Source organism: Buteo buteo, chromosome 3, assembly GCF_964188355.1.
Source record: "Buteo buteo chromosome 3, bButBut1.hap1.1, whole genome shotgun sequence".
NCBI lineage: Eukaryota > Metazoa > Chordata > Aves > Accipitriformes > Accipitridae > Buteo > Buteo buteo.
In genome coordinates this window covers 38,745,931-38,764,536 of record NC_134173.1, presented here as the reverse complement: position 1 = coordinate 38,764,536, position 18,606 = coordinate 38,745,931, and the positions used below count along the sequence as shown (strand labels likewise).

General features: G+C 34.3%; 1 protein-coding gene across 7 annotated transcripts in view; it reads left to right on the top strand.

The window, feature by feature from the left end:
• The window catches only part of ASPH (aspartate beta-hydroxylase), a 121,137-nt gene that overhangs the window by 15,839 nt on the left and 86,692 nt on the right, over positions 1-18,606 (top strand). For 5 of the 7 annotated variants that reach the window (XM_075023353.1, XM_075023349.1, XM_075023348.1 and 2 more), the window contains 2 exons: positions 3,646-3,795; positions 5,894-5,962. In XM_075023353.1, the coding sequence (XP_074879454.1) occupies positions 3,646-3,795; positions 5,894-5,962 (219 nt within the window). Of the gene's footprint in view, positions 1-344; positions 617-3,645; positions 3,796-4,566; positions 4,612-5,893; positions 5,963-11,946; positions 15,556-18,606 lie in introns of those variants that run through there. The other 2 variants (XM_075023354.1, XM_075023350.1) reach the window with 2 other exon arrangements.

Below are 18,606 nucleotides of genomic sequence, written 5' to 3'. Positions count from 1 at the left end.
TCAGCTGTCTTTTATTGTTAAAGTGGCTAGCATGTTTCAAATGAGCAGTCTCTACAGGATACTCGGGAAGCCTGGTAGAGGAGTGCCAACGTGAAGAAAGTTTCTTGGGTGAGGGCCAACTTAACAAATGCAAGCAGGCAAGCTTTGTGTCCAGACTTGTGTTTCAGCTTACGCCAATGGATTTAATGTCCTTAGAGCTCAGGCACTGAGGCATACATTGCAGCAAAAATACTACAGTACAGTGTGCTCAGTTTCATTCGCTGCTGTGTTTGATGTTGGAGGATTAAGGGGAGGGGAAAGGATCAACTACCCAGGATGCTTTGTTAGGAGGAGTAAGTGAATTTGATTGTCGTCAGAACTAGATTGCCATATGAGTTCTGAAAAGCGTTTGGCTCCTGAGGATAACTGTTCTAAAAATAGATTCGGAGGACAGGTTTCGCTTGGGTCCAGTTTCGGGTTCCAGCTGAGCTGGCTGTAGGAAACTTGTTTGCTCCTGTTGCAAGACTACAGTGAGGATAAATTGTTTCTTATTCTGCCTTCAACATTAATTTTTGGACATATCGACACACTCGCTCTGTCTGGAAATCGAGCACTAATGTTATGGCTGACGACACAGGTATAATCCTAACTTTTTTGTGAGCAAATGGAAAATGCGTAGTTGCAAATACCAGCTGTGTCTGATTTTATAATCAGCAGAATAACTGGCTTAGTGTGGTATGTTGGTGTTTTCTAGCCAGTTTGCTGTTCTAGTCTGCATTACGGGGCTGCCTCTGTTCTCTGATTAAATGTTCTCTGGAGTAGAGGTATTTCATGAGTTTATGGCAGGTGGTTAATTGTAACTTAGTTTTTGCTTGAGTAGAGCAGATATTAACATAAGAGACATTATTTTGTCTTCAAATATCTGACATTAAGGTCATTTTTGGAGTATGTGACATTACTAGGTGTCTTTAACGTAAGCTAAAGTAAAAGGGAAAAGGTTTTCATACATTTTTATCTAGGTATGACTCAATGTGGGGTGGGCAAGGTATAGGACTTTTAAAGATTTGCCATTGAAACCTTTCCGATGTCTGCAAAAAGACATCTGGTGGTGTAAGCACAGGCTTACCAGATATGGCAAGTGACCTACTTCTGACATGGCTGGCAGCGTGTGCAGGGAAGGGGCTTGAATTGAGAATTAACTGTCTGGAATGAGCTGTGAGCCAGCACCAGTCCTTGCAATGTTTTGTTCTGACCCTATGTGTAGGGTTATCTGTGCAGACCATAGGTAAATTTTAGGTTACATAACTTCCTTTTTTATTAAAATGTTGCATGATCAAGCTGCCATGGTTGAATTCTTTGCAGAATTTTTCAAGAGTTTTGAAAGTAATTTTCCTATAAGATAGGAAGCCACAGCATAAAAATGTATCTTTAACTGTTGTGAATGATACTTTTATAGCAGAATCTGTTTTTGAGGGATTTGCATGAAACAGTCTTTTAAACTGGAAAAAATATGAACAGCTATGCTTGATTACTTAAATAAGTTGTCTTTTCTTTCTTTTTCCTGTTCTTTTCTTCTAATAAGTAAAGCCCCTTTCTTCAGAGGCAACTAGCAATAAACAGTAGAAAGCAGTGTGGTAAATGAGTAAGCATGAAGTACAGTAAGATTCTCTTTCCTGTTTGCCTCTTCCACTGCCTGGTTTGCTATAGAACAAAGTTGTAACCTGGAATCATTTAAAATGTTTTTAGCCTTAAAGTTTCATTTTAAATATATAAAAAGCTTCCATTGACTGCATTGGAACACAGCAGTAGCAAGGTTCTGCTGTTACATAGTATAATTGTTTATTTCTGAATATTAAGATTTCCAGCTCGAGTACTTTAAGTAATTTTCATATACAGTTGATCCTATTTCTGAATGTACTGGTACACGCTGCTTGTCTTTGCCTCTATTTTCAGGCTACCCGTACATCTTTCCTACAAGAGAGATGTTATGATGAGTAATGTACATGGACCTTGCACGTGTGTGATTAGGGTGCTGTGCAGTGGCAAGCAATACATGCCTGATCTGAGGCTAAGTTGTCTGGGTTTCTCTCTAAATGTTATTGAACAGCCTATACCACGGCAACTTTGTGTTTAATAAAGAAAAGAAACTAAGTTGATATTTGATCTTTGTGAGTAGTCTTAATAAACTTTTTTTTTTCCTAATAAAATACTGAGCTGAGTAAAACATGATGTGAGTCAGTTGGTTTTTTTTATTGGTCTGAACTCGATATGTAGCACAATGAATGTAATAAAAGGTTAGTTTATTACAGCTGTTGAACCTGACAGCAAGCAGGGTCTGAAAGTACTTCTATATAATATCTATTACAGAAATAAGTCAGTCACCAATCTCTCATTACTCATCTTTCAGAGCTACTCCATTGTATTCTAAAACCCAATCATGTTGATATTTAGCTATTGAGGGTATTTTTTGTCTTTTTCTATGATCGGTGTTGATAAATACATAAAACATTACTTGCAATTATTGTGATAAAGTTAACTCTCTACCTTATTACATTATCACAATATTCATGACAAAGTTCCTTGAGTATTTCAAAATATGTAAGAACTAGTTTTACTTCAATAACTAGGACTGGAAGTGGCTGAACAGGGAAAGGCTGGTGCTTAGAATGGAATGAAGTGAAATAGGCTGATAGACATGAAACTGTGGGTAAGTGCCGCCCTTGCAGCGGTAATACCAGGAGGCAGAAGAGCAGACCTTGAGAAAGGCCACAGGCATCCTTCTGGATGCACATTTATTTACTACATGTATCCCTCTTTCCCTAAAATGATCCTAAAGCAACAGAGCAAGCAATTCATGTCTTCTGTAGTGGCGATGCCCATTTGGAACCGCCTACCCATATGCTAGGTTGAGGTCTCTCTTTTCCCAGTGGTTTGTTTATAACTACTGTATTTTTTGTATACGCTTACCTTCCATATGTGCAGTTATAAATGAAGCTGTGATTTGCATTACGTCTCTGTGTCATCCTTCTACTTCTATGTTCCATGGGACTGGAAGTCTAAAGGTATTCAGCATGTAGTGAATCTCTGCTAGATTCTAAGGAACAGGAAAGATATTTTTAGTTGGTAGAGTGTCTGAACTTGGAGTCTTACCCTTAATATGGTTTAGATTTTAGAGTCTTCTTAGGATATTTGAATTTTCATGTTGATTCTGTGAGCTAGTTCAACTAGCTTTGAAACTTGCTTCAGAAGAAACGCTTTTCTTCCAAGCTGTTTCTGCTGGTCATATTGCCCTCTGGTGGCGGTTTGAGAACTGTTGGCACAAATGCAAACCGTCTCAAAAATGTTAAGCTTTGTATAAACGTGCACTAAAGGGGAGGAAGGGGGGGATTTCCAACTAAGTTGTTAAGACAAATTACATGAGGGTTTTTGGTGTTTGGTTGGTTATAGGGCTTTTACTTAGATAATCATCAAGCTTCCCGCCGTAATTCAGTGTGATACGAAAAGCAAGTAGCAGTGGTGAAGTTTAAAAAAAAAAAAAAAAAAAGTGTTACTCAAATGTCTTGTATTCTACGTAGTCATAAGAAACAAGATTTATAATTATATCCTCAAACATAATTTTCTCTTTTACAAATCCATTTTTCCTACTTGTTTGCCTTATTTTAACAGAGACTAAGCATGGAGGAAGCAAGAATGGAAAGAAAGAAGGCCTCTCTGGAAGCTCGTTTTTCACCTGGTTTATGGTAATTGCTTTGCTGGGAGTTTGGACGTCAGTAGCAGTTGTCTGGTTTGAACTTGTAGATTATGAAGAAGTTCTAGGTAAGAATTTTAAATCTTAAGACACTTCTAATAATTGTTATGATATGCACTAAATGGAGGCCATTTTAAATTTCTAGATACCAGATTTGACTACTGTGGTGCTTGCAAATGACCTACATGACGAGAATAGGCAATGTAGCTTAAAAAGTACGTTTTAATGTTGAACTCCATTATGATAAAATGGGGTTCTCATAAGACTATGAGAGGTTATTAACATACTGCATTTATTAAAGAATTGAAAAAGTCTCCAAGGATAGAACTGGATCGCTTTGTCACACGCATACTGTAGTTCATTTGAAATGTCAGCTAAATATGTATTGTTTCAAATTAAGGTCTCAAACTTGCAGCAGTGGTTGAAAGTGGGCAGCTAATGTTACTACTCCTCTGATGGACTGTGTTGCCCATAGGGTCAGGACAACTGATGAGTCATTCTGTCATGAATGAGCTGTTGAATGACCTCAGTTTTAAGCTTATAACAGTAATAATTGTATCTCAATATAACAATGTTAAGATAGTATTGTTAATGTAATATCTAAGGGTAAAAATTAACATCTTGAAGGTCAAGATGTATGTCCATAGGTAGAGCTATTGTCCCTGATGTTGTAGGATTCAATATGCACTTTTGCAACTGCTGGTTTTACAAGCTTTACAGCTTTACAAATCTGTTGGTACATGCTTTTTTGATCTGGACTGATTTTAAAAGAAGCTTCTGGTTTGAAATTGGGTCTAGTGATGCAAATAATGGTTTCTATATTTTTACCACGCATGCAGCCAAAGCAAAGGATTTCCGTTATAACTTGTCAGAGGTCCTACAAGGTAGGATATTAGAGAAATAAGCTTGCTTTACAGTCCCTTGGCTAAAAATTTCGGTTTACTTTTTTTATGTTTTTAATTTTTTAGAGAATTACTATTCTTCTACAATGACATGAAACTCAGTCATTTTTCATTTGTCTCGTTCTTCATGGTTTTGAAGATGATACAATTCTTATTTCTAGAGAATTACATTTATTCCACTAGTCTGCTGTGTTTAACCATAACCGATAAAGATCCTTTCTAATTGATTGCTTCCGAGCAATGGTGATGGCCTTATTTTTGTCTGTTCTAGACCCAAGTTTGAACTTTTTCTTCCACAAAATTTTTCTAATTTTCTAAGCACCATATTAAGAACTATATTTAATTTATTTTAATGGCAATCAAGTTCTGCCTCCATTTAGAGAATGACAAGTGTAATGGTAAACTGGCAAACTATAAGGAATCAGAGTTATTCTGCAAACAGTGGGAAAAATTTCAATCCTATTAAAAGTTGTGTCTGAATTTTATCAAAACTAATTAGATAGCTCTGTACTCACTTGGTGATCCCAGGAGACTTCTAATCCTAGATACCACAATTCTATGCTAAAAATTCTTTTTGAATAGAAGCTGGGTTCTCCTTTTGCATATACTTAGGACTGGTAGAGCTGCAGTTTCAAAAATAAAAGTGAGAAGTCTGACATGCTAGTCACCTGTAAAAGGATGACAACTTTTTTGTCTGCAGTGAATGTTACACAGTTGTTGATAAAAATTATGAGTGTTTTTCCTCTGTTCAGGAAGTAGGTTGCTTATCTTCTATTAACTTGGCACTAAAAATTATATACCTATCTTTTTTTTTCTGAGAATTTAGAATGGCAAGAAGCATATAATCAGAAAACAAATGGTGATTATTTGATTAATTCTTGTTGTATTGTTTGTTTTCCCTCAAACATGTTGAATGTTCCTCTTGAACTTAAATTTTATTCTGAGCAAAACATGTTTATATAAAGCACATGAGTTAAGTACAGATTAATTTTAAATCTGTGAGCACCAAAACAAATGTGTGGAAAAAAGACTAACTTGTGTTCATTCTAAAGTCTAGGAAATGCCAAAAGGAACTTAAAATAATTGTAATATTTTCCAGGAAATTTAAAATGTGGTTAAGAGGAGTGCGGCTAAATCATTAAAAAAAAAATAAAAATGGTAACAACCTAGCTTTGACAGTCAACCATTGCACATTCAAAACACTGTGCTGGAAACAAACTGCTGAATCCCTAATTCTCTCTTCTTCCTCTCCTTGTGTTTCTAGGCAAGCTTGGGATATATGATGCTGATGGAGATGGAGATTTTGATGTGGAAGATGCTAAAGTATTGCTAGGCGAGTACCAACACTGGTGGAATAATCTATATAATTCAGTTGTCATATTCATGTTTGGTTTTTTTTTTTTTTAATGTCAGAACAATTTTTCTGTTTTTTTCTAAATTGGAGAACTTAAATTGATTTAATTGTGGTGGGTTTTTTCTTAACGCAAGTTGTAGGATTGTGTGTGCAACTTGTTGTAGCAAGTTGTATTCTTTTTCTCCTAATACAGCAATGTAAGTGGAAAGCATTTAATTACTTACAGGATGATTTTGAAGTTAGGTGGCTGATGCTGCTGTATTGATTGTTGAAAGATGGTTGTGATTATTAATAAATTTATCAGATGCAGGGCTTAAGATGCTTCAAGAGTTAAAACATTGTTTATGTTAACATGTTAAGCCAGGTTCATTTTAAAATGTCTTCCAACAGGCCTTTGTGCTTCTTAGATGACTACTTGTTTAGCATATTTTTGTACTGTCTTTCCTCTATTCTGAGTTATCCACAAGTCTGTTCATTTTATTTGCCCTTCAGAAATCCTACATGACATGGATTTTTCTTCTTTGATGTTGAAACACTGGTTTTTAGGCTTCTGTTCCTTGTAGTTTGGGAGAATGTCTTTCTGCTCACTATGTATCTTCAAAGAGAAATTTCAGTCACTAAACATGCTTTGTGATACTGCCGTTCTACCTACATCTTCTAGCAGTTAAAGCACTACTATCTTCAGCTTCACAATCAAGCATTGGAAAGATGCTTCTTGCATACCTGATGTTAGAAAGTTTATTTTTCTGTAATTGATTTGGTCAAATGTAAACCTATTCTGAGCACGAAAACCTAGCAAGTTAAACAAACAAAACAACAAAAACCCCCAGCATAGTAAATAATAGCTTGAGCATAGGGCAAAGTGGAAGGTCTCAATCTAGTCAAAGTTATCAATAGTATATTAGGATTTTATGGCTTGCTGTTTGAAACTCATACTTCATAAAAATTAGTTTATCATCAGTTTATTTTTCCACACTTAGGTTTGGAGAAATAAGCAAGTCTTTTGGGGGAGTTTTTTTAATCCCTTCATGGTTAAAGAAAACCCATGCAACCAGTATTACTGAACCGGTTTGCAGTGGTGTGAATGTAAGAGGCACTCCAAAGAATCTCCAGTGCTCTGAATGACTTCAGAGCTACAAACTTGGCGTTACTTATAAATGGCGATTAAGATAACACTTTGTATAGTTATAATCCTAATCTTTCTCTGTCTAGTGTATAGAAAATGGATATCAATCTCCTGTGGGTCATATTAGTCGGAGTCAGATTGCCAAGGTGGTAGCCAGAAACATGCTGCTGCTTTGTTACATGTCTGTTTTATGCAACTTGATAAAGCTGGGAATTCTGCCAGTACATGACAGTGTTTCTATTATAAGCTTGTCTTATCACGCATTTAAATCTTATACTTCAAATGTGACATTAAAAGGTCACAGATCAAAAGTTATTTTTATTATTTTTGAATACTTGCTTGGAAATACCGTTTAATCGCATTTAAGTTTATTTTCTGCAGTGCAAAGGAAATGGTAAATTTTGAAAAATTAGACAACATTGATAAAATTTATGAATATAAAAATATAGTTTTTTCCAATAACTAGCATATAAAATTATTAACTGAAGTTCCCAGTAAATTATTGTGCTTGTTTGTATTTTACATTTAATATGAACTAAAAAATGAACACCACTATGCAGACTAAAATTATTTCATTGATGCAGAAACTGGAAGACTAGATTCCCTCTTGAGAAATTTAGCTTCCAGAATTAAGCCTTTATAGTAAAGAAAACCATATAGTAAGCCTATATTCAACTGCATTAAGGTAACTTTCTAAATATTGAATGCATAGCTCCTTTTATATTTTATTTGTGGGGAGCTTGTTAGTACATATGTTGTATTTGAAGACTTGTTACTTTCTGGGATTTTTCTCTGGGTCAGACTACCATAACGGCAAGTAGTTTCTCTGCTAATTTAATATTGACTTAAAAAGAAGATACTACTTTTTGATGTTTAATGATAGGAAGTAATTTTTTTTTTTCTTTCCTGCTCTTCAGCTATTACTGAACTACTGTATATTGAAGTTGTGGCAAGTACAGTGGTTTAATGTTGTCCACTTCCATAATCTTTAGGTTTTGCTACAAATTGAAAGATTTAATTTGCATATTAATGATAAAAATATTTTTAAGTTAATTTAATTTTGAGAAATGCTTCTACCAGCATGAGTTTATTTTATATTTCAAAGAATGATTTAGTAGCTGATATCTTAGTAGTTTTCTGTGCTACTCAGGCATGCCTAAATAGAAGAATTAAAATTTATTAATTTATTTCTTGTATGTATAAGGTATGATAGAGGTTTGATGATTAAGTTCTCTTGAGGTATTTATGTAATTTTAAAAACAGTGTGCAAGAAGTGTGTTCTTCCCCTCTTCCTTGTCTCCCCCCTCCCTGAGCAAGAGTGGGGAGGGGGAAACACCTAAAACCCTGCCAGCCAACCAACCTCAAATATTTTTTTGAGTTAGTTTTGTATCTGTTTATAAAAAAATTATCCAGGGTGGAAATGCAAACTTGTCAAAGCTAGTCTGCAGTTATCTTGCAGATTCTTTCTTTTTCACAGGTGTTTGTGAGGTTCTGTTTACTGAATTCCTTTTGGTAATGGGAAGAGAGGCTTAATCCCCTCCTTTGAGGGCTGCTGTTACCAATAGTTCTTATCCCACTTTTTGTCCATGTTGCTCTGATTGTTCTTTGAAGGAAGTTATTCTTCTCAGGAGGAGTGTTACACCTCTGTACTTGCTTTAGCTCAGTATAGAGAAACAGTGGCTTTAGTCGCATTACAAAAAAATGGATGTATAGGTAGTACTAATGTCTGTTGTAATAGAATCTTTGCAGCTGAGCTATTTTTTATACTTCAGTCCTTTTTAACAAGCAACAATATCCTGAGAAATTCTACTTAAATGGCTGCAGTAGTTAGTATAATTTTGGAACTGCAGCTACAGAAAGTCATCAATGTATTGTTCTTGTGGATTTAGTTCAGAGTCGTCGGGCTATGCAGAAAATGGAAAAAAACCCCAACCATAGTGTATGAGCAAACAAAGGGTATTTAACAGTAGAATCCAAGCTTCTGTTAACCAGCTTTTTCCCCCTGGTTCACCTATAGTAGAAAAAGATGTTTGCAAGCAGTTGTACAAAGATTGTACATTCAGAAAATCTGTGTGAGATAATGGGAGTTAAAAGAATGCTTTTGTATGGCTAAGCTGTTTAGGATAAGTTTCATACTCTTCTCTATTTTTCTCATGTTCTACTCTAGCACCTTCAAATATTAAAGGCTTGTATATGCTCATTCTCATAAAAGAGATGTTTGCAGGAGAAGAAAGGCTTTGTCCTATTAAATAAATGTAGGCAAGCCCCTCTGCCCCATTAGTTGTGGTAATGCTGTTGAGTAGATAAAGATTTTGACTCCTTCGATCACTGTTTGATTTAAATTGTGATGTTTAGACTTCTCTTGAAATAAAGTAGTTATTTCCTGTGTGTCACTGATTTAGCATGGTATGGCTGGCTGATTGGGCAGTTCCATTTTTCAGGCCCTTCTTGCTATGCTTATCAGCACGAGTTTTACTTTGAAAAGCAGTTCTTCTTGATCATGGGATGAATGAAGATCAAAAATAGTAGTAATTAGTTTTTGTTGTTTTTTTTTTTAACTCTTTCTAAGAAACGAAAAAGATAAATATGTGAAATAATGTGTTACTTCTGTAACTCAGGCTGAAGTGTCTTTTTTTTTCTTTTTTTTTTTTTCCTCAACCTTAGATTCAAAGGCCATTGTATTAATCCTGGATAGTTTTTGTAAAGAACCGTAGAGAAAGGTTTTGGGGTTTTGTTGTTTGGTGGTTTTTATGGTAAAAACTATAAGACATATTCTTCCAGTATCTGTGGTTCCCTTTGGTGTCCTAATCTTTGCAAAGAAAATATGCTGCTGTATTCCATCCTATATTTTGTAAAGATAATTGCCCAAGAGTCTTATTCTTGACTTAGTGCAAGAACAGGGGCATCTATATGGTACTTCATGTACTTACAGAAGTGCTATCTAAAGCCTGGGGTCTTTTGTGAGTGGTGGGGGTGGGTTTGGGTTTTTTTGGGGGGGGGAGTGTTTGCTTCTTTTTTAATGCCAGATTCTGACAGAATAGAATGATAGAAATATATATAATTCTGTGTTTATAACTTAGATATTTTTTTTTTAATTTTTTTCTTTTAGATTCAGGTTTCCATTCTTAAACTGAGACTACATTTCATTTTTCAGTAAATATACTTACTTTGGTTTATGTCTTTACATCTTGCTTGGTCCAAATTTTGAAAACAAATTAGAATGATGAATAACTACCATGCATAAAGTTAAGTCTATAAAATTTAATTTTTATAGAACTAAGCCATGGAAGAAGTTGGAGAGGGATATTTATAATACCTTGATTGCCTCCTGGATTCAATCTGTCATTTTTAAACCTTTGGGCTATCCAGTGAAAAATTAAAGAGAATGGCTGGTCACTCAAGTAGAGGTTCTGGACATCCAGGTACAAGGATGTGGAACATCATGGACTTGGAAGTTTCCTCAGAATTATCATTGATACTTTCACTATGTGCTGTAAGAAAAAACATGTTGAAATGTGTTTAATGTCTCTGCCATGAACTCCTCTATCTTGAATGTTTCATTAATCTGCACCTGATATTGCTTTGTAGTCTGCATGTGCAACATACTCACTTAATTTTATGTCTCAACAATCTGTCTTCACCCTTAGCCCACTTTTCTGCTTCTCCTTCCAACACAAATGAAGGTTTGTTCTGGTTAGAAGTGGGGGAAATTCCTCCCTCTCTCACTTTAAAGCTTACCAGTAATTGCCATTTGTCATTGCTTGGTCATTCTGTTGTACTTTTCCCAGAATGGAAAAGTTTAAATGTTTAGTAATAACTGTAAAACAGTGGATTTTAATTAAAAAAAAAAACAACAAACAAACAAACAAAAAAACACACCCCCCCCCCAAAATACAAAACAGAAGGGGAAAAAAAAGCATTAATCATGGCTTATTTGTATTTTACAAACACCAGTTAGATCACTGGGTCTCATAGCTCAAGCTAGCAACTCCTGGCATCAGAGTTTAGAAGTGACAAGCTCTTTCTTCGCTGCTCTGGCCATCTCTACTTTAGCTGTCTTTAGCCTGCTTTAGATTTTCTATGTAACAATACATATGCCCTTTATATTGGCTACCTATTCATTTTTATCTAGTGTTCTGTATATCCTCAGGTTTGGAATTAACTCCTGAGGATCAAATATATCATGTAGAATACATATCATAGAAAAAAATGATTGAGAAACATGTTATAAAACTGAAACAAGCAAACAAACTGCGAAACAACCCCCCTCCAGCAGTTAGAGTCCTCACTTCTAAGCAAAATCAAAATTCTGCATGGTAGAATAAATGTTATCTTTAACAGTATGTTTGTGGCAAGTTTGTTTAAATACTGTTTGCTTTTAAATGTTCCTAGCTATCAGTTAGTTGCAAGCTCTCAAATTTGAACATCATGGCTTAAAAAAAAAAAGACAAATTGGATGCTTTTCAGTAGTGGAGGATTACTGTTAAAAAACTGTCTAAAGGTAAATGCTGTGGCAAGAAAACTGAATAAAAATGGATTTGGTTTTAGGACTAGGAAGAAGGGAAAGCAAAGTTACTGCCTTTTTTTAAGATTTTGGCATAATATTGTGCATGTTTATTGTCCAAATTATAGTCTGTACTTTGAAAGATTCAACTTTCTTAATATCTTTCTATTTATTTCCTAATTAGCATTCCTGTAAAGACTGCTGTCTGTGACATGCGATGTCTTTCACAGATCCTCCTTTCACGGTTTCCTCTTTCCACCTAACTGCTGTCTCTTTTTTTCCCCTTCCCTCTCTCTCTCTCTCTCTCTCTTTTTTTCCTCTATTCTTGTGTAGGCCTGACCAAAGATGGCAGTAATGAAAATATTGATTCCCTTGAGGAAGTCCTTAATATTTTAGCAGAGGAAAGCTCTGATTGGTTTTATGGCTTTCTCTCATTTCTCTATGATGTATTGACTCCTTTTGAAATACTAGAAGAAGAAGAGAGCGAAGCTGCAGATGATGTTGATGGTACGTCACAGAATGAAGGGGTTCAGGGAAAAAAGACTTGTGTTATTTTGGATTTACAGAACCAGTGACTGAGACTAATTTGATTGGCTTTCGAAAATGTCCATGAAACCATCAGTCTTAATATAAGAGGAGTGTATGGCGTTGAGGGGAAACTCCCAAATGGATGCTATAAAGATTGAACTAAAGTCAGCCATGCAATGTAGTTTCACTAGTTGAAAGCCTTTCAATGACTTTTCCATTTTTGTGACAGGATGACAAATACAACACAGTTATGTAAATATGTAGAATAAAACATGTATCTGTGGTTGTGTAGCTGGTTTCTGTATGTGCTTCAATTTGTGCATTTTGTGCACAAAACTTAGAAAGCTAAGTGTAATAATCTGTACTGTTAACACTATAACATTTGTCTTTCTAGCAAACATTAACTGAAGTGTTTTGTAACAGCTTTGATTGTAAAGTACTCTAGCATGACTGCATTATATAAATACATATTTATATGTTAATCCTTAATATAGACATGACAATGATAATTCTCTTGTGAAATATAATTTTAATAAATAATTTATTTTGTGATTCACTGATTTCTCAGATAGATTCTTTTTACCTGTTCAAGTAAAACCACTTCATATAAAAGTACTTGAAAATTTTACAGAAACATTTATTTCTAAGTTAGCTAACATCTGTTGTATTCAGAAGATACGATGTCTTTATATGGTTTATTCCCACTGATTTGTTCATTATCCAACTAAGTTTCCAGTCATTTTTTTAATATAGCAATCACACCACAAGGGCTGTTCTAAATTTGTTTGAGTTTTTTTAACATGGGCCTTTCATGGAAGTGGGAAGCTGTGATTATGTATTTCTAATGTAATACTGAAAATATTAAAGACTAATTGGAAATTAGCATTCAATGTCTTCTATTCCTTGCTAAATTCAAGAACGTAATGCAGTTCTGCAAATTTTAATCCTTTTCCTGTGAAACTGTTTTATGACAGTTGTTCCAAAAATATTTTTCATATACATGAATTCTCTCTGCTATCATAAAGTTATTGGTATAGAAAGGGGAGTTTATAACTGTGTTCTGCAGTTTGTATCAGGTACTAAAAGCTGAAAGTGAGCTGTCATTTTAATACCTGAATAGTGTACTCATATTATTATTAAAATTGTGTGAAATTGTTTATTGTGGTGCCTGCTATGCTTAAGTTTGTACTGATTTCCCATGTAAAGTTCATACTCGAGTTTTAACACTAGTAGATGCAGGCTAAAATTTTAACCTGTTTTTAAATTAAATGAATTTTCACTTGCTTCGGCATGGCAATTTTAAAGCAATTTAACAATGACTGTTTCAAAAAAACTTTCATTAAATCATCCAACTCGGGGTTCTATTAAATCTTTAAAAAGTAACAGAAAAGAAAAAGTGTTAGTGTTAAGCAAGTGAAGTGTTGTAAAAAAAAAAAAAAAAAAAAGAAAAAAGTTGTGACTTGTTAATACTGTGGCTTAAGATTTACAAATGAAATAGAGCTGCAAGAACATTAGTCAAATTTTCTTCCAAATATTTGAGGATTAAGGTATAAGGAAGTTAGTAACATGTAAATCTAATGTTTTTTAGGATGAGCTATATGAAGCATAATGCAAAAAAAACCACAAAACCAAACCAAAAAACCCAAACAACAACCCTGTACATTATGAAAATAAATGGTAGTAGACCTGTGGAATATTACTGAGAATTTTCATAGCAAGTAGAAGAAACTTGCAAAGTATCTGAGATGTAGGAAATAAGCAAGCTTGGTTTGTTTTGTTTGCGTTTTCTTTCTCTTTTAATTTTAGAAGCAGGTTTCAATTAGAAATAAGAGTTCCATCACTATTGTGGGATAATAATATCTCTCAGTCTGAATTAGAAAAATTGTCATGGAACATTGAATTCTGTTGTAGATGCATCAGTAATGGAACTAGATAGCCAAAAAGAGGAGGAAAACATCTACAATGAGAATTCTGTATCATGAAGTTTATACCAAATAGTTAAAATACACAGTGATAATCTGATGAAGTTTCAAGTGAAATAGAGATAAATAGATTTCTTGAACCACTAGAAAGCTGCAGGCACTGAAATAGGTAATGGTTACATCAGTAAACAGTAAACCAGTTTAAGTTGGGCTAGGGAGATGAAATGTAGGCCAAGAAAGTTCTGATTTGATGTCATGGATGTTCCTTGTTGATTTTATGAAGTGTGTGGAAGTCTGCTCAAAAACAATTACAGTGGAAATAAAGAATATGTAGGAGGAGGAAAAAGGGCAGGGGGAAGACCTAAGGGAAATATTAACAGTAAATAACTTTCCTAGAGTTCTTAGTTTCTGGAATATAGTTATTTTCAGAAGTGTTTACTCTTGCCTGGTGGTGTTCCTGTTTGAGTTAACAATTAAACACTCACCAGTGGTGAGCAGAGCTGTCAAAGCTCTCCTAAAGTTTGGGATAGAAGTGTTTGATTTTAATGTATTACATTAATTGTTGAGATTGCAAGGAGGACTTGGCTAGTAAGGGTGGTAATAAGATTTAGATGAGTCTTCAGTTATATCAGCGTGGCAGCTTTTTTTTCTCTTTTTTTTTCATTTTTTTCTTTTTTCTTTTTTTTAAAAAGGTATTTTAACAGCATAAAGGTTAAGCTGAGTATGGTAAGCAAATAAGCAAGGAAAACTGAACTGTATCTCAACTCTTGCTTTTAAGTCCACACAAAGTGTTTGAAATTAGTGAGGAAATTGAAACCTAAATTTTTAGTTTGATTTGTGGTGACTATCAGTTATATAAAATACAGTCAGTATATTAATGTTTTAAAAGAAGTCCAGAAACGTTTTAAAGTGGTTTTAAACTGTAGGAAGAAAGCTGTAGCAGCTTTGCCTTTTGATATTATTTTAGAAGACAAAGCTGCTGCTTTCTACCTACAGTTTTTGGTTTGAGAATTTAAAATAGGAGCAAATTAGTAGCAAACAATGTTTTTAATGACAAAAATATGTTAAGTGATAGAAACTTGCTAGGTTTTGTAGCTAGTAAAGAATGAAAATTTAGTGATTTTATTTTAAATGGGACATAGAGCTTTCATTAGCTACCTTCATACTCCTTACAGGTCATTTTAAAGTTGTAGTCTACCAGTTTGGCCCCATTTTTAGAAATACGTGGGATGTTTTGCGTTGCCATTTCTCGTGTTGCTAAATGTTTGGTATTTTAACTGCCAGTTTTCAGCAGAAGTTTACAACCTCCAAACAAAATACTGCATTAACCTTTCTTTGTAGCATAAGCTCTTGCTTGCTTTATTGTGATATTAATGTAAAGAAATTGTAGGGGGAAAAAAGCTTAATACCCATATATCTGAAATGGCTGAGAACTTGTGGAAGGTTTGAACCCCAGATTTCTGTGACCACCTTCAACAATATTTAATTTGAAAGAAAGACAGTGTTTTATATGGGGGGGGGGGGGGGGGGGGGTGTCACAATGCTCATAATACATGGAATAACTTAGAATTGAAGAGAATAAACAGAAAATTGTATATCTGTTGAAATTCTTTTTGCAACAACTTTTTGCCAGTACTTTTTTTCCCGCCCTCAAAAAATGAGCTTCTTTGAGAGCATGTTCAATCTTTCACTCTTGAAATCTGTTTCAAAGTCAGTGAATAAGGTTTACCACCAGCAGGTTTCATTTTATGGTAACTTTGTATTATTAGTCAGTCTCAATTGACTGGCCTTAGAAGAAATTGAATTTTTATGACAATTATTCATATAGGTTAGAGTCAGATGAGGAGGGGTAGAAGAAGATTGCATTGAAGAATTAGAAGGTTTTTAATTTCATTTCATGGCAGCGGGTGGGGGGAAACACCTATATTGTAAACACGATTGATAGTATTTGAGAGCTGGGGAAAGCTGTTGCGTACAGTTCAGTCATTTTGTATAGATGCATACTATTTTCCCTATTCAGTTGCCATCAGTTAAACGCCTATCATAATGATGCCACAGCAGCATGAAATACATTAAATACTGTCTGTCTTATGATCAGTTAGGATAGATTCCTCAAAAGTCAAGGCAAGACTTGCTTGTTGGTTTCTTATATCTTCTTATGCAAGATGCAACAAATGCTTTCTGCCCTCTGTCTCTGATTTGGATTTTTCTTCTAAAATTAGGCAGTTAAATAAGCAAGAGATATTAAAGCAACTTACTGAGAATGTATTGAAAGTATTTTAATTTATTTTTTTTTATGCTAGTTGTATGAATTAAAAAAGCTTTCTTGCATTTGGGAGGGTTACAGGCTTTGGTATGCCCAGTGCTGTGCATACAGGTAATGAGTTCAGTTTAAGGTAAGTGTGTGCTAGCTTTCTCTCAGTAGGCTATTTTGTTTAGCAGAAGACCTTCTATATCCAATGTAACATATTATAAATGCAGAATAATAGTAATAATTATGTGCAGGTGCATACACAAACAATCATAGCTTTTTCTGACTTGCAATCCTTCTGGAGAAGGAAAAAAAAAAAGAGAGAAAAAAGGTTAGTAACAGTTTGGGCTTAAGGATTTGTATCTCGTTTTTTAGTTCTGCAATTTTGACATATTTTGCTAATTTTCTGTGTGGTGAGGGAGGTTTTTGATGGGACCTCATGAATTAAGGCAAGAGTCTGAACACAAGCCCTAATGTTTAAAGCTTGACACTTCTAGTTCTGTTATCCAGGCTTTGCACAGATCACAGGAGGGTAGCAAGTTCTGTCAGTCAGCTGCTTAGTGCTAACCTTGACCATATGCTTTCTATGGTAAATATGAAGTAGCCTCTTCCTTTTTTATGTGGAAGTGGATAAGCCACCTAAATTAGCTTACATTTGTTGCATTATGCTGCAGGTTAAAAGGGTTTTATGCAGGTAGGTGTTGTGGTGAAATTGATTTATAGGAATTTTTTCATGTGGCAAAGCTTTTTTTTTTTTTTTTTTTAGCAAGAGTATTAAAGTTTTCAGTATTATTAAATGAATAATGTAAAATTTGCATCTGCAAGAATAAACATCAGGTTTCTCAGTATATTGTTAAATATGAGTATGTTATCTGTCAACATCTGTGAAACTACTCAAAAAGACCGAGTGCTTTGTGTTATCTATTATTTTTGTTTTGCAATGCTTATTTTTCTGAATAAAAATAGTATTCATATCTTTTTCTTTTGATACTGAAATTCTAAAGCTGTGCTCTCACTTGGAAGTTCTTTTTGTGGAGGTTGTTCTTGAAGATTTTTACAAGGAAAAATAGAGGAAATGACTGGATTTTGTTGCAGAATTAGAATGCTTTGTAATATTCTAAGTTTCAAAGAATCAGTTAAGATACTACGTTATCTACCATTAAGCATGATTTAAAATAACCACTTTAATGGGAATATTTAATTTTCAGTATGACTGTTTAAAGCAGTTCTTTGGAAGATGTAGGAAACCTATCCAGCTATGATAACTTTGATGTCTACTTTTTAATTCACTGACTCCAATAGCAGCCATTTCTGACATGCCATTATAACCACCTGTGTGGTTATAAATTCTGTATTTCTTTTTGTATTGCCAGAACTGGACATTTATAATATAGGACTGAGTGGAAAAAAGAAGGAACTTAAAAACTAGCTCAAAATAGTGTGAAGGCACTTGAACTGGAACTTAGAATAAAGGTCCACAATTTCGGTTACATGATTCATGAAATTCTGGACATTGGTTTGTGTGCCCCAAGGCTGTAAGAGCCTAAGTCTTTGCCGAGGAGTTTACTTAGGTGCCCGATTTTATCACATGCCCCAGGGCATTGCTATGTTGGAAAAGGGAAATGTTTTGCACCCATCCATGTCTTGCTTCAAGCTATTTGGAATTCACAAATGAGACTTCCCTGTGCTGTAGCCATTGTAGGGACCCAGTCCAGGTGGAAATCAAGATGCAGCAGGACTTGTGTCTTGTAACATAATATTAAGATTTTGAAACTTATTATTCTACATACTTTTCCTGTAAATGGGTCTATTCATAATATGTTAAACTATACATGATTTATGGAATTAAGTCATGCATTGATAATTTGCTGAGAATCTTAACACTATTCATTATATAAAAGCAGATTGAAACAAATTACTGCTTGCCTGAATATTTAACAAGTAAAATATCAATGATCAGTGAACAAGGTATTTTGTAATCTTCCAGTGTAGTGCATATACTTTTATTTAAAAATAATTTCAACTATCTGTATGATAATTTTTGTGTATACAGGACTTTGTAAAATTTTCTGTTTTCCCTGTCAAGACATGCTTTTAAAAGTGTATCTTAAAATATCCAGTAACATTTAATTTTGACTATGAAAAGAGGGGAGGAGCTAGAAATTTAAATATGGCTTTGTGCAACTTTCTGAGTACCTTTTATTATTTATATTTTCATTGATGCTGTGGTATAACAAAGTTGGAGTTTGTTCTTCCATTTATATGAGAAAGTTATTTACTTATTCTTCCACA